Source organism: Delphinus delphis, chromosome 11, assembly GCF_949987515.2.
Source record: "Delphinus delphis chromosome 11, mDelDel1.2, whole genome shotgun sequence".
Lineage (NCBI taxonomy): Eukaryota > Metazoa > Chordata > Mammalia > Artiodactyla > Delphinidae > Delphinus > Delphinus delphis.
Genome location: NC_082693.1, coordinates 42,149,868 through 42,166,624, shown reverse-complemented (window position 1 = coordinate 42,166,624; position 16,757 = coordinate 42,149,868). Strand labels below are relative to the sequence as shown.

At 52.9% G+C, this 16,757-nt stretch overlaps 1 protein-coding gene across 4 annotated transcripts; it reads left to right on the top strand.

Annotated features, from left to right (window-relative positions):
* Positions 1–2,402: 2,402 nt before the first annotated feature.
* Positions 2,403–16,524, top strand: ITGB7 (integrin subunit beta 7). 4 transcript variants are annotated; one of them, XM_060024845.1, is made up of 16 exons: positions 2,403–2,409; positions 6,843–7,046; positions 9,344–9,545; positions 9,630–9,800; positions 10,733–10,974; positions 11,555–11,713; positions 12,025–12,120; positions 12,261–12,350; positions 13,246–13,284; positions 13,390–13,542; positions 13,836–14,029; positions 14,382–14,605; positions 14,854–15,073; positions 15,207–15,415; positions 15,731–15,891; positions 16,169–16,524. In XM_060024845.1, the coding sequence occupies exons 2-16, from the start codon at positions 6,846–6,848 to the stop codon at positions 16,247–16,249; spliced, it is 2,442 nt and encodes an 813-aa protein (XP_059880828.1). In that variant the 5' UTR covers positions 2,403–2,409; positions 6,843–6,845; the 3' UTR covers positions 16,250–16,524. The 4 variants fall into 4 exon arrangements, with proteins under 4 accessions (XP_059880828.1, XP_059880827.1, XP_059880830.1 ...); XM_060024844.1 differs by lacking the exon at positions 2,403–2,409 and adding an exon at positions 2,487–2,727; XM_060024847.1 differs by lacking the exons at positions 2,403–2,409; positions 13,246–13,284 and adding an exon at positions 2,487–2,727 and having other exon boundaries at positions 12,261–12,323; positions 16,169–16,523.
* The last annotated feature ends 233 nt before the right edge of the window (positions 16,525–16,757 follow it).

Sequence of the window (16,757 nt, the reverse complement as noted above, 5' to 3'; positions counted from 1 at the left end):
CCTGACCCCGAGGAAGCCTCTATTTATTTATTAGCTTTTGTTTACACCCTGGAATTGACCTTCCTCCAGGGGTCTTGGGAGGGGGAGCCCAGGGCCCCTGTGACCCCTCCCTTCTTCCTCCAATCCCCAGTTTGTATTTAGCTGCCAAATAAGATTTCCACTGGCTCCCCTTTTTCTCTGGGGGGGTCAGGGTGCTGTCCCCTCCCCTGTTTACATCTCCCCTCCACCCCGCTGTGTCGCATATTGCTGAGTTTTCTATTTTTGCAAATAAAGTGATGGAAACTCATGGGATGTGGCTCCCTCTAGGGGGGAAGCAATGAGCTGATCTGCAGAGGGACTGGGTGGGGAGGGTGGATTTTGCAGCTTTCTTAGGGGAACTAAAGAAATAGGATGAAATGTATCTGGTTGGGTGTGGTGGGAAGGTGGCGGAAAGGGAGTCCACAGGGCCCTGTCCTGAGTGTCTGGGCCTCCGTGATCACCAGGTGTTGGAGCTTTGATTGGGCTCTGTGAACCTCTAGTAAGGTCCTGGGCCTCAGAGGTCTTTAGGCTATCCCCACCCCCAGTTCTGTATACATGCACATCTGCCCTTCTCTGGGGAGGAGGTTGATGCAGTTTCAATTGGTTGTCATGAGGGTCCCTGGCCCCAGAAGAAAAGAACCACGGTGTACGTCTAAGTTACAGTGTTTCTGCTTTATGCCAGCCCCTCGCCCCATAAGCCGCCTACACTGTGACCCCACTATCACCTTCTGAGTCACTCCTTCTGCCCCCACCCTTCTCCCTGTGACCCTGCTTGCCCTCCACGACCCCACTGTTACCTTCTGTCCTAATACCTCTCCCTGCCCCTGCATGCCTTAACCTCTGCAACACCCCAACCTCAGCCCCATTGACTTTGGCCTCTGCCACTGCGCCCCTGGACTCTTCCCCTGCCCTCTGTGACTCCCCATTAACACCCACCCCCACCCACCTTCTTCCCTGGGACAGTGCCTTGCCTACCTGCGCCTGGCTGTCTTCACCGATGACCCGACCGGTGCATGTGGGAGAGAGAGGTTGAGGATGTGGGAGTGGTGCAGGAGAGGAGAGGGGGGAAAGCAGAAGAAGAAAGTGAAAGAAACTCTAGAGGAAACCACAGGGCCTGTGGGGAAGGAGGGGTCATTGCCATGGCAACCCTGGTTGTGGGGGAAGGGCAAGAGGTCTGAGCCAGTGGCTGGAGCCCACCCAGAGGAGGACGCCCTTCTCCCTAGTTGCTCCTCCTACGACCCATCTGATGTTCACTGAACACCTGCTAGGAGACGGACCCTGCGGCCTCAGTCAGTCCCTTGCCGGTGGAGGAGACAGACCTGTGAACAGACGTCACATCCAGTTCCTTCTCAAAACTCCCTGTGGTCAAGTGTGGGCCTCAGCCTCTTTTCCCTGCAGCCTCGTCCTTGCCTGGCTCCAGCTGCCATGCCCGTGCTCAGCTTTGCGCAGTTCGCCTCCTCCACCCACGTCCCGGGCCCCGGCACCATTTGGCTCCTTGGCCCCCCAACTTCATTCTCCGAGCCTGGCCCTGTGCCTGTCTCTCCGACTTCCCAGCTGCCTGGTCCTTGAATTTCTCAAAGCCTCCCACCCCCATTACTTCTCATCCACCGATTCTCTCTCTTATCGAGCCCTTAGTAAGTGCCGTGTTCTCCTCTAAGCAACTGATACGAATAATCTCACTTAATTCTCACAATAATGCTATGAGTTCCACTTGACAGATGAGAAAACAGCCACAGGAAGGGTAAGTAATTTACCTGGGGTCCCACTACCAGTAAGTGACAGAGCTAGGATTTGAACTTGGGCAGTTTGGCTCCAGAGCCCGTGTAGTTAAGCACACACTGTAAGACAGTGGGCACCAGGTTTTCAGAATGAACAATAGTCACTAATTTCCCCCTCCGACAGTACTTATTGCCTCCATATTTCTTCCTTCCTGTCATGTTCCTATATGAGAAAATAGAACATCAATCTGGGAGGCAGGCAGACCTGGATTTAAATCCAGACCATCTAGTTGCTAACTATGTGACCTCGGGCAAAATACTTTGTACTTCTAAGCCTCTATATCTGTAAAATTAGGGGGCTGGAGGGAGGTTAACACCTATGTCATGAGGTTGCTGCTGTGAGAATGAATTGTAACATTATGATACATCCAGTACCTAATGGGTGCTCAACAGATGAGCTTCCTTGCTTCCTTCGTCCAGAACCCTGTATCATCAACTCCCTTGGCCCAATTTCACCCTTATCTGCTCCACCTTCTCCTAGGTCAGTCACCCCCACCAGCCCCAAGTCTCCCCCACCCTGGGGCGTGTCACTTCCTCCTCTGCAGCCTCCCAGATCAGTACACAAAGGCTGCTGCTACCACCGGAGGGAGGAAGGGCTGCTCCGCACGCACCTGTGAGTACCAGGGCAGCAGCTCTCCTGCCTCCTCTCCTACCCGCCCAGGCCCCACCTGGTCCTAACCTCCTGGGAAGAGGGCTCTGACCTGAAGACACCCAGGGTTCAGCTGAGTCTTGAGAAAGGCTCTGAAGACCTCTCTGCATTCCCAAGATCTCCTGTTCCTGTTTCCTCCTCCAGTCTCAGAAGCCCTCCCTCCCCCCACCCATCCCTCTTGTGTTGGTTTCCCAAGAGTGGGACTGGAGAGAGAAAAAGGAGGTAGAGGGTGCATGAGTGCTATCATTTGCTTGCCGGCTGTGTGTTACGGATTATGACAAGGTAAGTTTCTCCCAATATTACTCCCCAGCTGCCATCCCTGCTGCCTGATGCCTTGTGCTCAGCTCGGGCCTCCTCCCGGTTGGTACCTTGGCCACAGATCCCACACTCCTGGAAGACTGTGGCTCAGCGGCTCAGTTCTGTCCCCTCCTTGTGACACTGAGTGGGCAGCAGAGGGTTCCTCCTGACTTGGGAGATCTGGATGGGTTGGGGAGATGCTCTCTTTCTCAGCTGCTCAGGGGGCAGTGGGGTATGTATTGGAGTCAGAATTAAGTCCAGGAGAATGGATAACCCCAGAGGGAGAGAAGCGAAGATACAGGAAGGCCAGAAGGAAAGAGAAAGGGGATCAGATAGAGCCCATTGGGGCTGGTGGGGAGAAGGCACAACTTTCCATGAAGATGGTGCCCGGGTTGGAGGGGAGGAAAGCAACAAACAAAGCGGGAGGCCTGGCCTGTGTCAGTCCCTGCTCTGCTGTAGTTCGCTGGGGGACCTTGGGCAAGTCACTCACCACTCTGGGATTCAGGTTTCCATCTGTAAAAAGAGGGGGTTGAAATAGAAGTTTCTGCCATTCTACGGTTAGGATCAGAGTGGGAAAGGAAGTAAAACAAAGAACTGTGAAGAAGTGGAGAAGGGAAAAGTAGCTGCAAGATGGAATCAGATCTCTGACTAGGAAGGGGAGACAGAGAAAGGGAGAGACAGATTAAGAGAAGCAGGTGGCAGGTCACGTATCCTGGGGAGGGGAGAAGGGGGTTGGGGGGGGAGCCCAAGGGCCCCCTTTAGGGGAGATGAGTGACTCCTTTGAACTCTCTGGGACTTTCTTATCCTGGGGGACAGTGTGGCCCGGAGCCCCACCTGTGAGAGATGAGTCAAAACTGGGCTGCAGCATCCCCAGCCTCGCCGACCACAGGCGTGCAGAGCCAACAAGGCTGAGGTTACGCTGAGGCTGAGCCCACGCTGAGGCTGAGCCCTGGGCTAGCCTCTCACGGGAGGGTGGAGGCTCTGTTAAATATATATCTACTACGCCTGAGGTCACAGGTGGTGGGGAGCAAGACGGGGGAGGTCAGCAACTTGGCACCACACCCCTTCGCCACAGCCCGTGCAGATCATCTGGTACCAAGTCTGGGCCCAGGCTGACAAGGATGCAGATGCTTCCCGACAAGGAGTTAGCTGGCCTTTCAAATGCACTGTCGATGGGGACGTGAACGGGCACAGCCCTTCAGGAGCTCATGTCAGTTATGTTGGCACTACTCACCAGCATTACAAATGATACCTATTTATTAACCCTACAAATCCTCTTCCAGGGGTTTATCCTACAACATGCACACGTGAAATGATAAATCCATGAATTTTCACTGCAGCGTTGTTTATAATAGTGAACAATTAGAAACAACATAAATTCCCATTACAAGAGACTAAATACAACATGACCTATCCATGCGATGGAAATCTATATAGCTGTAAAAATGAACAAGGGAGTTCTTTATTTTCTGGGGTTGCAGGAACTCCAAGAAAACTAGTCCAACCAAGTAAGATGCAAAACTGGGTGTAAAGTATTCTAGCATTTGTTGAATTCTATTGTTTGATTCTATCATTTGAAGAGTATATATGTGTTCATGTTAGTCTGTATATACACTAAAAGTCTCTAGAAAGATTATAGGCAACAAAAGATAATAATAAATGATGGTTATTTATTTGAAGTTAAGTGTGGAAACTGGGGTGGATGGGGGATAGGAGTGGGAGATTTCTATCATCTTAACTTTTTGGTTTTTTAAATTGTGGGAAAATACACATCAAATTTATAATTTTAACCATTTTAGGTTACAATTCAGGGGCATTAAGTACATTCACAGTGTTGTGCAACCGTGACCGCTATCTAGTTCCAGAACCTTTTCTTCACTCCAAAAGGAAACTGCCCATTAAGCAGTCACTCCCCATCCGCCCCTCCTCCCCAACCCCTGGCAACCACTAGGCTACTTTCTGTCTCTATGGAGTTGTCTAGGCGGGCTATTTCATATCAATGGAGTTGTACAATATGTGGTTGTTCATGACTGCCTTTGTTCATTTAACATAATGTTTTCAAGGTTCATCAACGCTGTAGCATGTATCAGTCCTTCATTCCTTTTTATGGCCAAATATTATTTCATTGTACGGATACACCACATTTTATTCATCCATTGATCAGGTGATGGGCATTTGGGTTGTTTCTACCTTTTAGCTACTGTGAATGGTACTGCGATGAACAGTATTGCACAAGTTTGTGTTTGTTTAAACACCCATCTTCAATTCTTTTAGGGATATCCTTAGGGGTGGAATTGTCAAGTGCTAGGGTGATTCTGTGTTTTAACTTCTTGAAGAATCAACAAACTGTCTTCCACAGTTGTACCGTTTTACATTCCCACCAATAACGTATGAAGGCTCCATTTTCTCCACGTCCTCAACACTTATTTTCTATTTTTTTTTATTACAGCCATTCTAGTGGGTGTGAAGTGGTATCTCGTGGTTTTGATTTGCATTCCCCTGATGACTAATCGTTTTGAGCATCTTTTTATCTGTGGTTAGTCACTTGTCTATCTTCTTTAAAGAAACATCGAAGTCCTTTGCACATTTTAAAACTGGGTTGTTTTTCTCTTTGTTGTTGTTAGAGTTCTTTAATATATTCTGAACACTTAACAGATATGTGATTTGAAAATATTTTCTCCCATCCTGTGGCCTGTCTTATCACTCTCTTGATAGCGTCCTTTAATGCATAAAAGTTTTAAATTTTGATGAAGTCCAATTTATCTATTTTTTCCTTCATTGCTTGTGCTTTTGATGTCATAGCTAAGAATCCATTGTCAAGTCCAAAATCATGATGATTTATCCCTATATTTTCTTCTAAGAGTTTCATAGTTTTAAGAACTTATACTTAGGTCTTTGGTCCATTTTCAGTTAATTTTTGTATATGTTGTGAGGTAGGAGTCCAACTTCATTCTCTTACATGTGGATATCCAGTCATCCCAGTACCATTTGTTGAAGACTATTCTTTCTGTATTGAATGGTTTGGCATCTTTGTTGAAAATCAACTGACCATAAGGGATGGATTTATTTCTGAACTCTCAGTTCTATTCCATTGATCTATTTGCCTATCCTTATGCCAACACCACACTGTCTTGATTATCGGGGCTTTGTAGTAAGTTTTCAAAGTGAGAAGTGTGAGTCCTCCGACTTTGTTCTTTTTCAAGATTGTTTTGGCTATTCATGCAATTCCATGTGAATTTTAGAATTTTAGGATTTTCCATTTCTATAAAAACGGCCATTGGGATTTAACTTTTTGACTTTTGAAGCATGGTAATAAATTGCCTATTCAAATTTTTAACCTAGATCCCCTTTGTGCAATGTACAGGAAAGAGAAATTTTTATCAAACCTGGCCTTCCTTCCTCCATTATCCCAGACCTTTAGACAGTTCTTCTTATGGTCTAATCTTTATTCCTCTTGCTACCATGTCAGTTAATTACAGCTGACTTTTCCTGCCTCTTGCATGTACTCCCTCATCTGCTCCAGCTTCATTTCCTCTCATTCCTAATCCCTGACTTTTCCCCCTTATTTAGAGCCCCTGACCCTCTTCCTTTAGAATCCAAGGTTATGAAAGCTAGAAGGGCTGTCAGATTATTTTTTCAACTCCCTTACTTTACGGTTGTGGAAACTAAGGCTCAGAGAGAAAATCTGACTTGACACCAGCCAGTGAGTGACTGAGGCAGGACCAGACTTGGTCTGTTTCCTGTTTGGTTCTCTTTCCACTATGGCTTGGAATCTTGGTGAACAGACCTGCGTGCAGACCTTAGTGCCTCCAGGTCCACTCTCCAGACTCTTAGTTAGGCTATTTTGCCCACTCTGGCCTCATGAAGTCTGCATGCAGGAGGGTTGGGTCTTTTCCAAGGCTCCTACCCTAGCCTGGGATCTGCCCCTTCCTGCCATTTTGAAGAAACTGCTGAATCCACAGGGGGAAGTGAAACTATGGGGACAGATAAAGAGTTGGGGTAGAGTTTTGAGAGGGACGACCACAGGCTAAGTTTAGAGGGCTGAAAGCTTGGGGGTCCTCGCTGAGGACCCACATGTCCCCCTTTATATCCTATTACAGACCATGGTGGCTTTGTCAATGGTCCTTGTTTTCCTGCTGGCCCTGAGCAGAGGTGAAAGTGAACTGGACGTCAAGAGCTCATCCCCACAGGAGACCACCGAATGGGGGGATCCTGGGCTGTCCCTACCAGGGTCCTGCCAGCCAGCTCCCTCCTGTCAAAAGTGCATCCTCTCACACCCGAGCTGTGCATGGTGCAAGCAACTGGTAAAGATGGGCCTGTGGCCTTTGAACCGAGTGTATGTGTGTGTACAGCCTGGATACACGAGTGTGATTGTGTGGGTACGTGTGTGACTTTCTGGGTGCACTCTGTAGTTCTGTGTGTGACTGAGTTTGTGCACATAGGACTCCTGTCTGTGATCGTGTGTGTGTGTGTGTGCATACACGTGCACTCGAGGTTCCTGCGCATGTATGTTTATGTCTGTATCTATGTATTTGTGTATATGTGGAGAAGACTTGTGACCATAAATTTGGAGGAAGCAAATGTTCCTGCTGGAACTCACGCTTGTGTCTAGGGAGAGGGATCTTTTGTGGGTGTACATGTGAGAACGTGTATTTGTCAGCTTGGGCTGTCATAGCAAAATACCACGGACTAGGGGGCTTAAGCAACAGAAATTTATTTCTCACAGTTCTGGAGGATGTGAAATCCAAGATCAAGGTGGTAGCTGATTCAGTTCCTGGTGATAACTCTCTTTCTGGCTTGCAGATGGGCTGCGGACAAGCTCTCTGGTGTCTCTTCTTATAGGGATCTAATCCCATCATGAGGGTTCTACCCTCATGACCTCATCTAATCCTAATTCCTTCTCAAAGGCCCCATCTCCAAATATCATCATGTTGGGGGTCAGTCCACTGCAGAAAGTATGTGACTGGGTCTCTGGATCTGTGTTGGGGGGGGGCATGTTCCTAGGTATGTAGCAGCCTGTGACTGGGAGGGTAGAAAGGAAGGAGCTGGAAGCCTGTGGGCTTTGGGGGAAAGGCTTGAGCTACCTAAGTGACAAGAAGGATGCTGCGGAGAGGGTGTCTCCCTGGCTGGTCAAACAAGACTGTTTTTTTTTTTTTTTTTTAATTTTTTGGGAAACTTTAATTAATTAATTAATTTTTGGCCATGCAATGCATGTGGGATCTTAGCTCCCCGACCAGGGATCAAACCAGTGCCACCCCCCTCCATTGGAAGCAGGGAGTCTTGACCACCAGGGAAGTCCCAGGCTGTTCTTTTTTTTTTTCCGGTACGCGGGCCTCTCACTGTTGTGGCCTCTCGCACAGGCTCCGGACGCGCAGGCTCAGCGGCCATGGCTCATGGGCCCAGTCGCTCCGCGGCATGTGGGATCTTCCCGGACCGGGGCACAAACCCGTGTCCCCTGCATCGGCAGGCCAGGCGGACTGTCAACCACCGTGCCACCAAGGAAGCCCCAGGCTGTTCTTTTGTTTATGCCTTAAAGAGACAGGGCTCATGGTGTAGCAGAGCACGAGGGGCGCCTGAACTGGAGGGTGGGGCAGAACTGTCTCTCTCACAGGAAGATGGAGAGTTAGATGAGATAAGAAATGAGGGCACAGTCACTAGGAGGCCGAGCTACAAAACTGAGTGGGTCCAGGGGAAAGGCACATAGTGAATCTGGGAGGCCGGGAAGGGGAAGACTCAGAGTCAGTGGGAGGCAGAGGCCAGAGGTGCCAGGCAGGGACTCTTGGGACAGCTGGGTATATGTCTGTCTCCTCCAATCCCCCGACCAGAGGCTGGCACCCGGCTCAGCTGAGAAGCCACTCTAACCATTTCCTCCCCCTGTGGCTTCCCAGCCAGTGCCAGGGGTACCAGACACATTGAGGGGGAGCGGGGGGTTCTCTCCTGTCCCTATCCTTCCCCTTCCCAGGGACTGTGGGTCTTAGTCTGACCCCCTTCCCATTTTGGCCTGAGCATTCAGGGGAGGTTGGACTAGGAGGTCAGGCTCCTCCTTTTTTAATGGCAGTGAGGTCCCTGAGATCTCAACCGGAAGTCTGTGGCACTGGGGGAGTGGAGAGGTAGGGTGTCTGGGGAAAGGGGGCATCCAGATAAGGGTAGGAAAAGGAGCGGTGCTGTAGGAAGTGGGGTCTGACAAGGAAGAAAGGACGGCGTTCAAGGGTAGCTGTGGGGGCTTCCCTGGTGGCGCAGTGGTTGAGAGTCCGCCTGCCGATGCAGGGGACATGGGTTCGTGCCTCGGTCCGGGAAGATCCCACATGCCGCGGAGCGGCTAGGCCCGTGAGCCATGGACGCTGAGCCTGTGCGTCCGGAGCCTGTTGCTCCGCAACGGGAGAGGCCACAACAGTGAGAGGCCCGCGTACCGCAAAAAACAAACAAACAAACAAAAGGGTAGCTGTGGAAGGGAGGGGAGGGAATCGGGGGGGGGGGGGGGGCCAGAGAGTTGCCTGACAGGGGAGGGCTTGGAAGTGGCCGGGATGCCAGGGTGGTTCTGGGAGCAGGGCTGAGGGGTCCAGGGGACTAGGGTCCCGACGCGCTTCCCCTTGCGGCGCAGAACTTCACGGCGTCCGGGGAGGCGGAGGTGCGGCGCTGTGCCCTTCGAGAGGAGCTGCTGACCCGGGGCTGCCCCCCGGAGGAGCTGGAGGAGCCCCGCGGCCGGCAGGAGGTGCTGCAGGACGAGCCGCTCAGCCAGGGCACCCGCGGCGAGGGGGCCACCCAGCTGGCACCACAGCGGGTCCGGGTCACGCTGCGGCCAGGTGAGTTAGGGGGTGGTGGGCCGCCGGGCCCGGGGCTGGGATTCCACCGCGCCCCACCGACCTCCCCACTACCTCCACCCCCAGGAGAGCCCCAGCAGCTCCGGGTCCGCTTCCTTCGAGCCGAGGGATACCCTGTGGACCTGTACTACCTTATGGACCTGAGCTACTCCATGAAGGACGACCTGGAGCGCGTGCGCCAGCTTGGGCACGCGCTGCTGGTGAGGTTGCAGGAAGTCACCCACTCCGTGCGCATTGGTGAGCCCAGCGGAGCCCTGCCCCGCACCTGCCGGCCCTCTGCCTCTAACCAACCGCCACCCTAGCTTCTGCCAATGTCTAGGGCACACAAGGGCCCCACCTGCTCTCTCCCGTTTTTTTGTTTTTTTCAAGAAAGTAAGGCAAGGGTTTACTTAAGTGAAAGTATGCTCTCAAGGGAAGAGCAGGGAGACTCAGGTGAGTAGCTGCCCTGAGTTTTTTTTGCCAGCCGGTTATGTGGGGCATAGAAATGAAGGGGCAGAATATTCACTGTGCCCTCTCCCGGTTTTTAATGGACCTGGCCAGGCCACGGGTTCCTGACATCTCTCCCCAAAGACATCTATCTTCTAAGTCAGAGCTAGAGGGGGTTTGAGAGACTGTCCAATAGGACCCCTCATTTTACTGGAAGGGTAACTGAGGCCTTCAGTTTGGAGAGACTGTGTTCAGACAGCTCCCAGGGTCAGACAGTGCCCTAGACGCACCCACCTGGACACTGCCCTGGTGCCACTTCTCAGGCCCGTGTCTCCTGGACAAGGTCTAAATGCCATTATCCCTGCTGTACATTCTGCATTCTGCACTCATCCCTCTCCTGTTCTAGATCCCCTCCTTCATCTTATGCTGCTGCTACACCGCACACGCGTCCATTCTTCCCCAGCTTTAACCAACCCCCTGCCTGCCCACTGCTGTGCCCTCATCTCTATCCTCCACTTCCCTGAACATGTGCTCTCACCCCTTTGCCCCTGCTGGGTCCTGGGTCCCGGCCCTCTAGGAGCACCCTCTCCCATCACCTCCGCTATGACTGTCCCCCCCACCCCCCACTTCCCAGGGACTCCCCTCCTGAGTCCTCAGCAGTGCCCCCCCCCCCCCCCCCCCCGTCCTGCATCCTGTTGCTGTCCAGTGACTTCTGCCACTGTCTTCATGACTCCTCCTCCCAGGCTTTGGTTCCTTCGTGGACAAAATGGTGCTGCCCTTCGTGAGCACAGTGCCCTCCAAGCTTCGCCACCCCTGCCCCACCCGACTGGAGCGCTGCCAGCCGCCCTTTAGCTTTCACCATGTGCTACCCCTCACCCGGGATGCTAAGGCCTTCGAACGGGAGGTGGGACGCCAGAGCGTGTCCGGCAACCTGGACTCGCCTGAAGGTGGCTTTGATGCCATTCTGCAGGCTGCCCTCTGCCAGGTGAGGGGGCGGGGAAGGGCCCTGAGTCTGAAGGGCTGCTTGGGGCCAAGATGGCCACCAATGGTTATGCAGTTCACAATTCTAGGGGGTGGTCTTTGTATTATAGTCTCTGTAGTTTGCATATCTATTTTGACAATTTGCTGGTGGATTGGAGTAAAATGTCTTGAGGAAGAGGCATGTTTTCCTTTTTTTTTTTTTTGATGTGGACTGTTTTTAAAGTCTTTTTTGAATTTGTTACAATATTGCTTCTGCTTTATGTTTTGGTGTTTTTGGCCACGAGGCATGTGGGATCTTAGCTCCCCAACCAGGGATGGAACCTGCACCCCCCTGCACTGGAAGGCAAAGTCTTAACCACTGGAGCGCCAGGGAAGTCCCGAGGCGTGTTTTTCTAATTCACAAGACGGCCTCCACTAGCAGCAACCCTGTTTGAAGGGCTGGGGAGAAGCAGGGAGCTGGAGACAGGGGGCTGGACAAACTGACCAGAACAAGGCTGGCCAAATCCTTGCTCCTAGAGCAGGCGGGGGTGGCTCAAGGGCCATCCATGCCCAAGTGCACAGCCTACCCCCCAACCCCACTCCAGGAGCAGATTGGCTGGAGAAATGTGTCCCGGCTACTGGTGTTCACTTCAGATGACACATTCCACACAGCTGGGGATGGCAAGTTAGGTGGCATTTTCATGCCCAGCGACGGGCACTGCCACTTGGACAGCAATGGCCTCTACAGTCGCAGCCCAGAGTTTGTGAGTTGCCACCCTCACCTGCCCCGCTCCAGCAGAGCCACACCTCCTCTCCTCCCAGGAACCCACCCTCCAACCTCACTGTCCTTACGGGTGATGACCACCCTGCCATCTTCCCCAGAAGTTCCTCCTCTCCACGTCCCCCCACTGCTCAGACAAACCCAAGTCACTCCACTCCCTGGCCCTTCCCTCCTCCTTGCCAAGCCTCCAGGGCTCTTCTAGCTGGTGGAACCCTGGATTTCCTGGGTTGAGGGTACCTTGCGTGTTGTGAGGGGGACTTGGGGTGCTCACCTTGTCCTGACTCCCTGCTCCAGGACTACCCCTCCGTGGGTCAGGTAGCCCAGGCCCTCTCTGCGGCAAACATCCAGCCCATCTTTGCTGTCACCGGTGCCACACTGCCTGTCTACCAGGTGAGAGTTGTCTGAATGCCAAACCCTCCCACTCCCAGCCTTTCTCACTTCCCTCACAGGCCCATTCTCCTTCCAGAGCCCCAGAAGCTTATTTCCCTAGAGCTGTGACCCACCATTTCCCTCAACTCCTCACGCTGCAGGAGCTGAGTAAGCTGATTCCCAAGTCCGCAGTGGGGGAGCTGAGTGAGGACTCCAGCAATGTGGTACAGCTCATCATGGATGCTTATAATGTGAGGGGCCAGCGTGGGGGCAGGGGGAGGGGGAGGGTGGGCACTGGGGAAAGATGGAAAGGGACCCTTAGGTGGGGTGGCGGAACTAAAAGGGGATGGTCACTTTTTGTGTAACACTCCACAGCTCCTACCTACAGTCTGCATGTGGCTGTCATTAATAGCTCATTCACTCAGTCAGTCTTGCATTCATAAACCTTAAGTGCCTGATTTGTGCAGAGCATGGAGCCCTGCTCTGGGCAAGGAAGGGAATTAACATTGATTGAGCTTTTATTTCATGCCAAGCACTGTCCCGAGTACACACACTGTTTGCTGTCTTATTTATCCCACTAAAACCCCTGCTTGGAAACTAGTGTTCCAATTTTATCGATGGGGATACAGACACAGGGAGGCTAAGTGACTTGCCCAAGGTCACAGAGATAACAGATGGAACGGCTGGCACTTGTCCCCCAGTCAGTCTGTACATAAAGAATGTGACATCTGGAGACTGCCTTCACTAAGCTTATAAATAATTCGGAGATACTCTTCACAGGAACCATAGAATTTTACAGGTAGAAGGAACCATAAAAATTGGTTTCTTGGGTTTAGGTCTTATCTCTGCAACTAGACTGTAGCCTTCTTGATAAGACGGACCATGTTCCAAACCCATGGCAAGAAAATCTGAGACAATATCAAATTTCCCAGGACAAACTCAATTGAAAGAATCTGCCCTTTAGACCTTGTATGCACACCGGTTATGTGTCCTGATCTGGGGTTTGAAAAACACAGCCACTGCATGTTTACAGTGCTGGCCAGCCCGGCCCCCAGCAGGCCTTCGCTGCAGCTGCACTGAAATGCTGCGTTAGAAGCCTCTGGATTCTGTGTTCTCACTCAAGGTTATCACGGGTCCTTCCTGCAGAAACTCCTCCTGACTGGGCAGAATGGAAGGAGTGCCCAGGTGGGCTGAGGGCAGGCTTCTGGCAGGATTTGGAACAGCTGGAGAGGGCATGAGGTGGGGTTGGAATCCTGCCTTCACATGGATACTCTCTCTCCCTTTCCACAGAGCCTATCATCCACTGTGACCCTTGAACATGAACGCTCTCTACTCCCTCCTGGGGTCCACATCTCTTACGATTCTCAGTGTGGGGGTCCTGAGAAGAGACAGGATGAGGCTGGTGACAGGGGCCAATGCAACCACGTCCGAATCAACCAGACAGTGAGAAGGAAGGGCGTGGGGGTGGGAGTGGGAAATTGAGCAGGCAGGGAGAGACGGAGGACAGGCCCAGGAAGCAAAGCAAAAAGCATGGGGTGGCCTTCCACCCATCCTTTCTGAGGCGCTTTAACGAGCAGCCTGCTCAGGAGTGTTTCTAGGAGGTGGGTGTTAGCACGACCCTATCCCTTCATTTACTAGGAAGTAGGGCTCTGGATGACCAGTGTGTTTGGTGTGTGCCCGTGCACATACAGGAGTGCACGTGATCTTAGTTTGATTTCCGCCTGCCCTGTCCTCAGGTGAATTTTTTGGTTACTCTCCAAGCTACCCACTGCCTCCCAGAGCCCCATCTGCTGAGGTTCCGAGCCCGCGGCTTCTCAGAGGAGCTGACTGTGGAGTTGCATACACTGTGTGACTGTAACTGCAGTGACACCCAGCTCCAGGCTCCTCACTGCAGTGACGGCAAGGGGCACCTACAATGTGGGGTGTGCAGGTGAGGGCCTCCTGCTTCCCTTCACCTATATGGCTCCCCTGTATTCCTCCTCCCTTGCCTTCCCTCCTCCCACTGGCATCTCTAGACATCTTTTTCTTAGACATCCCAAGACTCCACCCTGATTTTCACCTCCTGAAGCTTCTCAGAAATGCCAAACCCTCCCCTCCACCAGAACCACCCCCCCGACCCCCTCTATACTCCTTGGTGCTCCATTATATTCTGGCCTCCTGTCAGCCGCTGGCGGCTCTCCAACTATCTTGAGATCTTGGGTTTAGAGGATTCTGGGAAAGGCAGGTCAAGGCATGGTCAAAATCTATGACTCCCCTTTCCCTCCCCTGCCTTCCCCTCCCAGCTGTGTCCCTGGCCACCTGGGTCGACTCTGTGAGTGCTCTGAGGCTGAGCTGTCCTCCTTGGATCTGGAATCTGGGTGCCGAGCCCCCAATGGCACAGGGCCCCTGTGCAGTGGGAGGGGACGGTGCCAGTGTGGACGCTGCACCTGCAGTGGACAGAGCTCTGGACGTCTGTGCGAATGTGATGATGCCAGCTGTGAGCGACATGAGGGAATCCTCTGTGGAGGTACCTGGAGACTTTGGGGAGAAGGACGGGGTCAGAGTGGCTTCCCCAAGGGTGTTCAGGCTGTGGGAACTTCTCTGCACTAAGGGGAGGAATCAAAGATTCTGGTGTAGGGGTTGGAGGGTACCCGGCACGCTTGAGAGGGAACTGGATGCACAGGAACAGGTCAGCTCTAGGCAGCCTGTGGTGGCACGTGATGTCCAATGCCTGTGGGGAGTATGACTGTCACCCTGCGCGTGGCTCTGCCTCAGGCTTTGGCCGCTGCCAATGTGGAGTGTGTCACTGTCACGCCAATCGCACGGGCAGAGCATGCGAATGCAGCGGGGACACAGACAACTGTGTCAGTCCCGAGGGAGGGCTGTGCAACGGGCATGGATACTGCAACTGCAACCGCTGCCAGTGCTTGGATGGCTATTACGGTGCCCTATGTGATCAGTGCTCAGGCTGCAAGACGCCATGCGAGAGACACAGGTGAGCCCTCAGGCCTTGCGCCTTGGGAACAGGGGCACAGGGCTCCTTGAGCCCCTCCCACCCACCTGCTCTTTCTGCATGTGGTTTGGGTGACATCTGTCCAGCTGGTAACTTACTGGCACCCGCTGGACAGGGACTGCGCGGAGTGTGGCGCCTTTGGGACTGGTCCTCTGGCCGTGAATTGCAGCCTGGCGTGTGCCCATGCCAACGTGACTCTGGCTTTGGCCCCTATCCTGGATGATGGCTGGTGCAAAGAGAGGACCCACGACAACCAGCTCTTCTTCTTCCTGGCAGAGGATGAAGCCGGAGGCAGGGTCATGCTGAGAGTGAGACCCCCAGAAAGTAAGTGGGCAGGGATGCTGTGGACATGCCAGATGGGGCCCTGGAAGTTTAATGGGTAGGGCCTCAGAACTCTGGAGGTAAAGACAATGGGAAGTCAGGCTGGGGGTTGAAGCGGAGCTAATGAATCCAGGCAGAAGTGCAGGTGCTGGACCAAACGGACAAGGCTAAGGCCCTGAGCACTGGGATAACCTTGGACCCTGTGGAGGTTCCCTTTGTTTTCAATGACAGGCAGGTCTGGGGAGGCTGGATGAGGCTGGACACGCTGTGGGTAACTGGTGATCAATTCCTAGGCCCTCTCTTGTTTCTTTCCCATAGAGGGGTCAGACCACACCCAAATCATCGTGCTGGGCTGTGTGGGGGGCATCGTGGTCGTGGGACTGGGACTGGTCCTGGCTTATCGGCTCTCAGTGGAAATCTACGACCGCCGAGAATACAGCCGTTTTGAAAAGGAGCAGCAGCAGCTCCACTGGAAGCAGGTGAGGCTGCCCGCTACCCCACTGGGTGGGGTTTTCCTTGCTTCCCCTGGTTAGGTGGGCTTTGCTTTCTGCCTCACCGTCGCACCCTCCACCCTGACTCGTTCTACTTAGCCGCCCCGCTGCTGGCCTACCCCCCTCTGTGGGCTTACTCTGGTTCCTCTGCTAATTCCCATCAGCTCCTGGGGTCCTCCTGCCCAAGTTCTAGGCTGGCCTCTTAGTACTAGATAAAATCGGAGTCCTGGGACTTTTCCTCATCACTTCCGACTTCTTTCCCCAGGACAACAATCCTCTCTACAAGAGCGCCATCACGACTACTGTCAACCCCCGCTTTCAAGAGGCAGAAGGCGCCCCTCTCTGAAGTGGGGAGGGACACTCACTGCAGGGCTCTTCTCTGGCGTGGAGGGAATTGGGGCATGGGGTCTCGCAGTCAGCAGCTTGGTAGGGGGCTAATCCACTGCTGAGTGGTCACCCATACTTCATTCTTAGGGTGACACCCGAGAGGGGACTACCTTCTGTGGCAACCTTGCTTCCCTACCTCAGAAGTGGGGGCTACCCCCCACGTATACAATAAAGAGTCTTACCTCAGAGCACATGTGTCAGTTTGCTTTACCCCAAGGCCAGAGCAGGCTGTAGAGCCTGGGCCTCAGGAAGGCTCTTGTGCATTCCTCCTCCTGCCACCTGAGGGCAAGGAGAGGTTCTCAAACTTAAAGTGCAGAGCAGACTGCACGATATGGGTTGCCTGGGGAGAAGCAGCAGTGGGCTGGGGTGGGCTACTGAATCCTCAAGTAATGCTGACGTAGGAGGCCTAGAGACCATGCTTGGAGAACCGCTGCCTTTGCTGGTGTCTGGCCTCATTCTGTCCTGCT

Excerpts from the sequence above, each read along its gene's own strand:
- ITGB7 (XM_060024845.1), top strand. The coding sequence starts at position 6,846 with ATGGTGGCTTTGTCAATGGTCCTTGTTTTCCTGCTGGCCCTGAGCAGA. Across the intron at positions 9,546-9,629 it reads CCGGGTCACGCTGCGGCCAG|GAGAGCCCCAGCAGCTCCGG; the intron begins GTGAGTTAGGGG and ends CTCCACCCCCAG. Across the intron at positions 15,892-16,168 it reads AGCAGCTCCACTGGAAGCAG|GACAACAATCCTCTCTACAA; the intron begins GTGAGGCTGCCC and ends TTCTTTCCCCAG.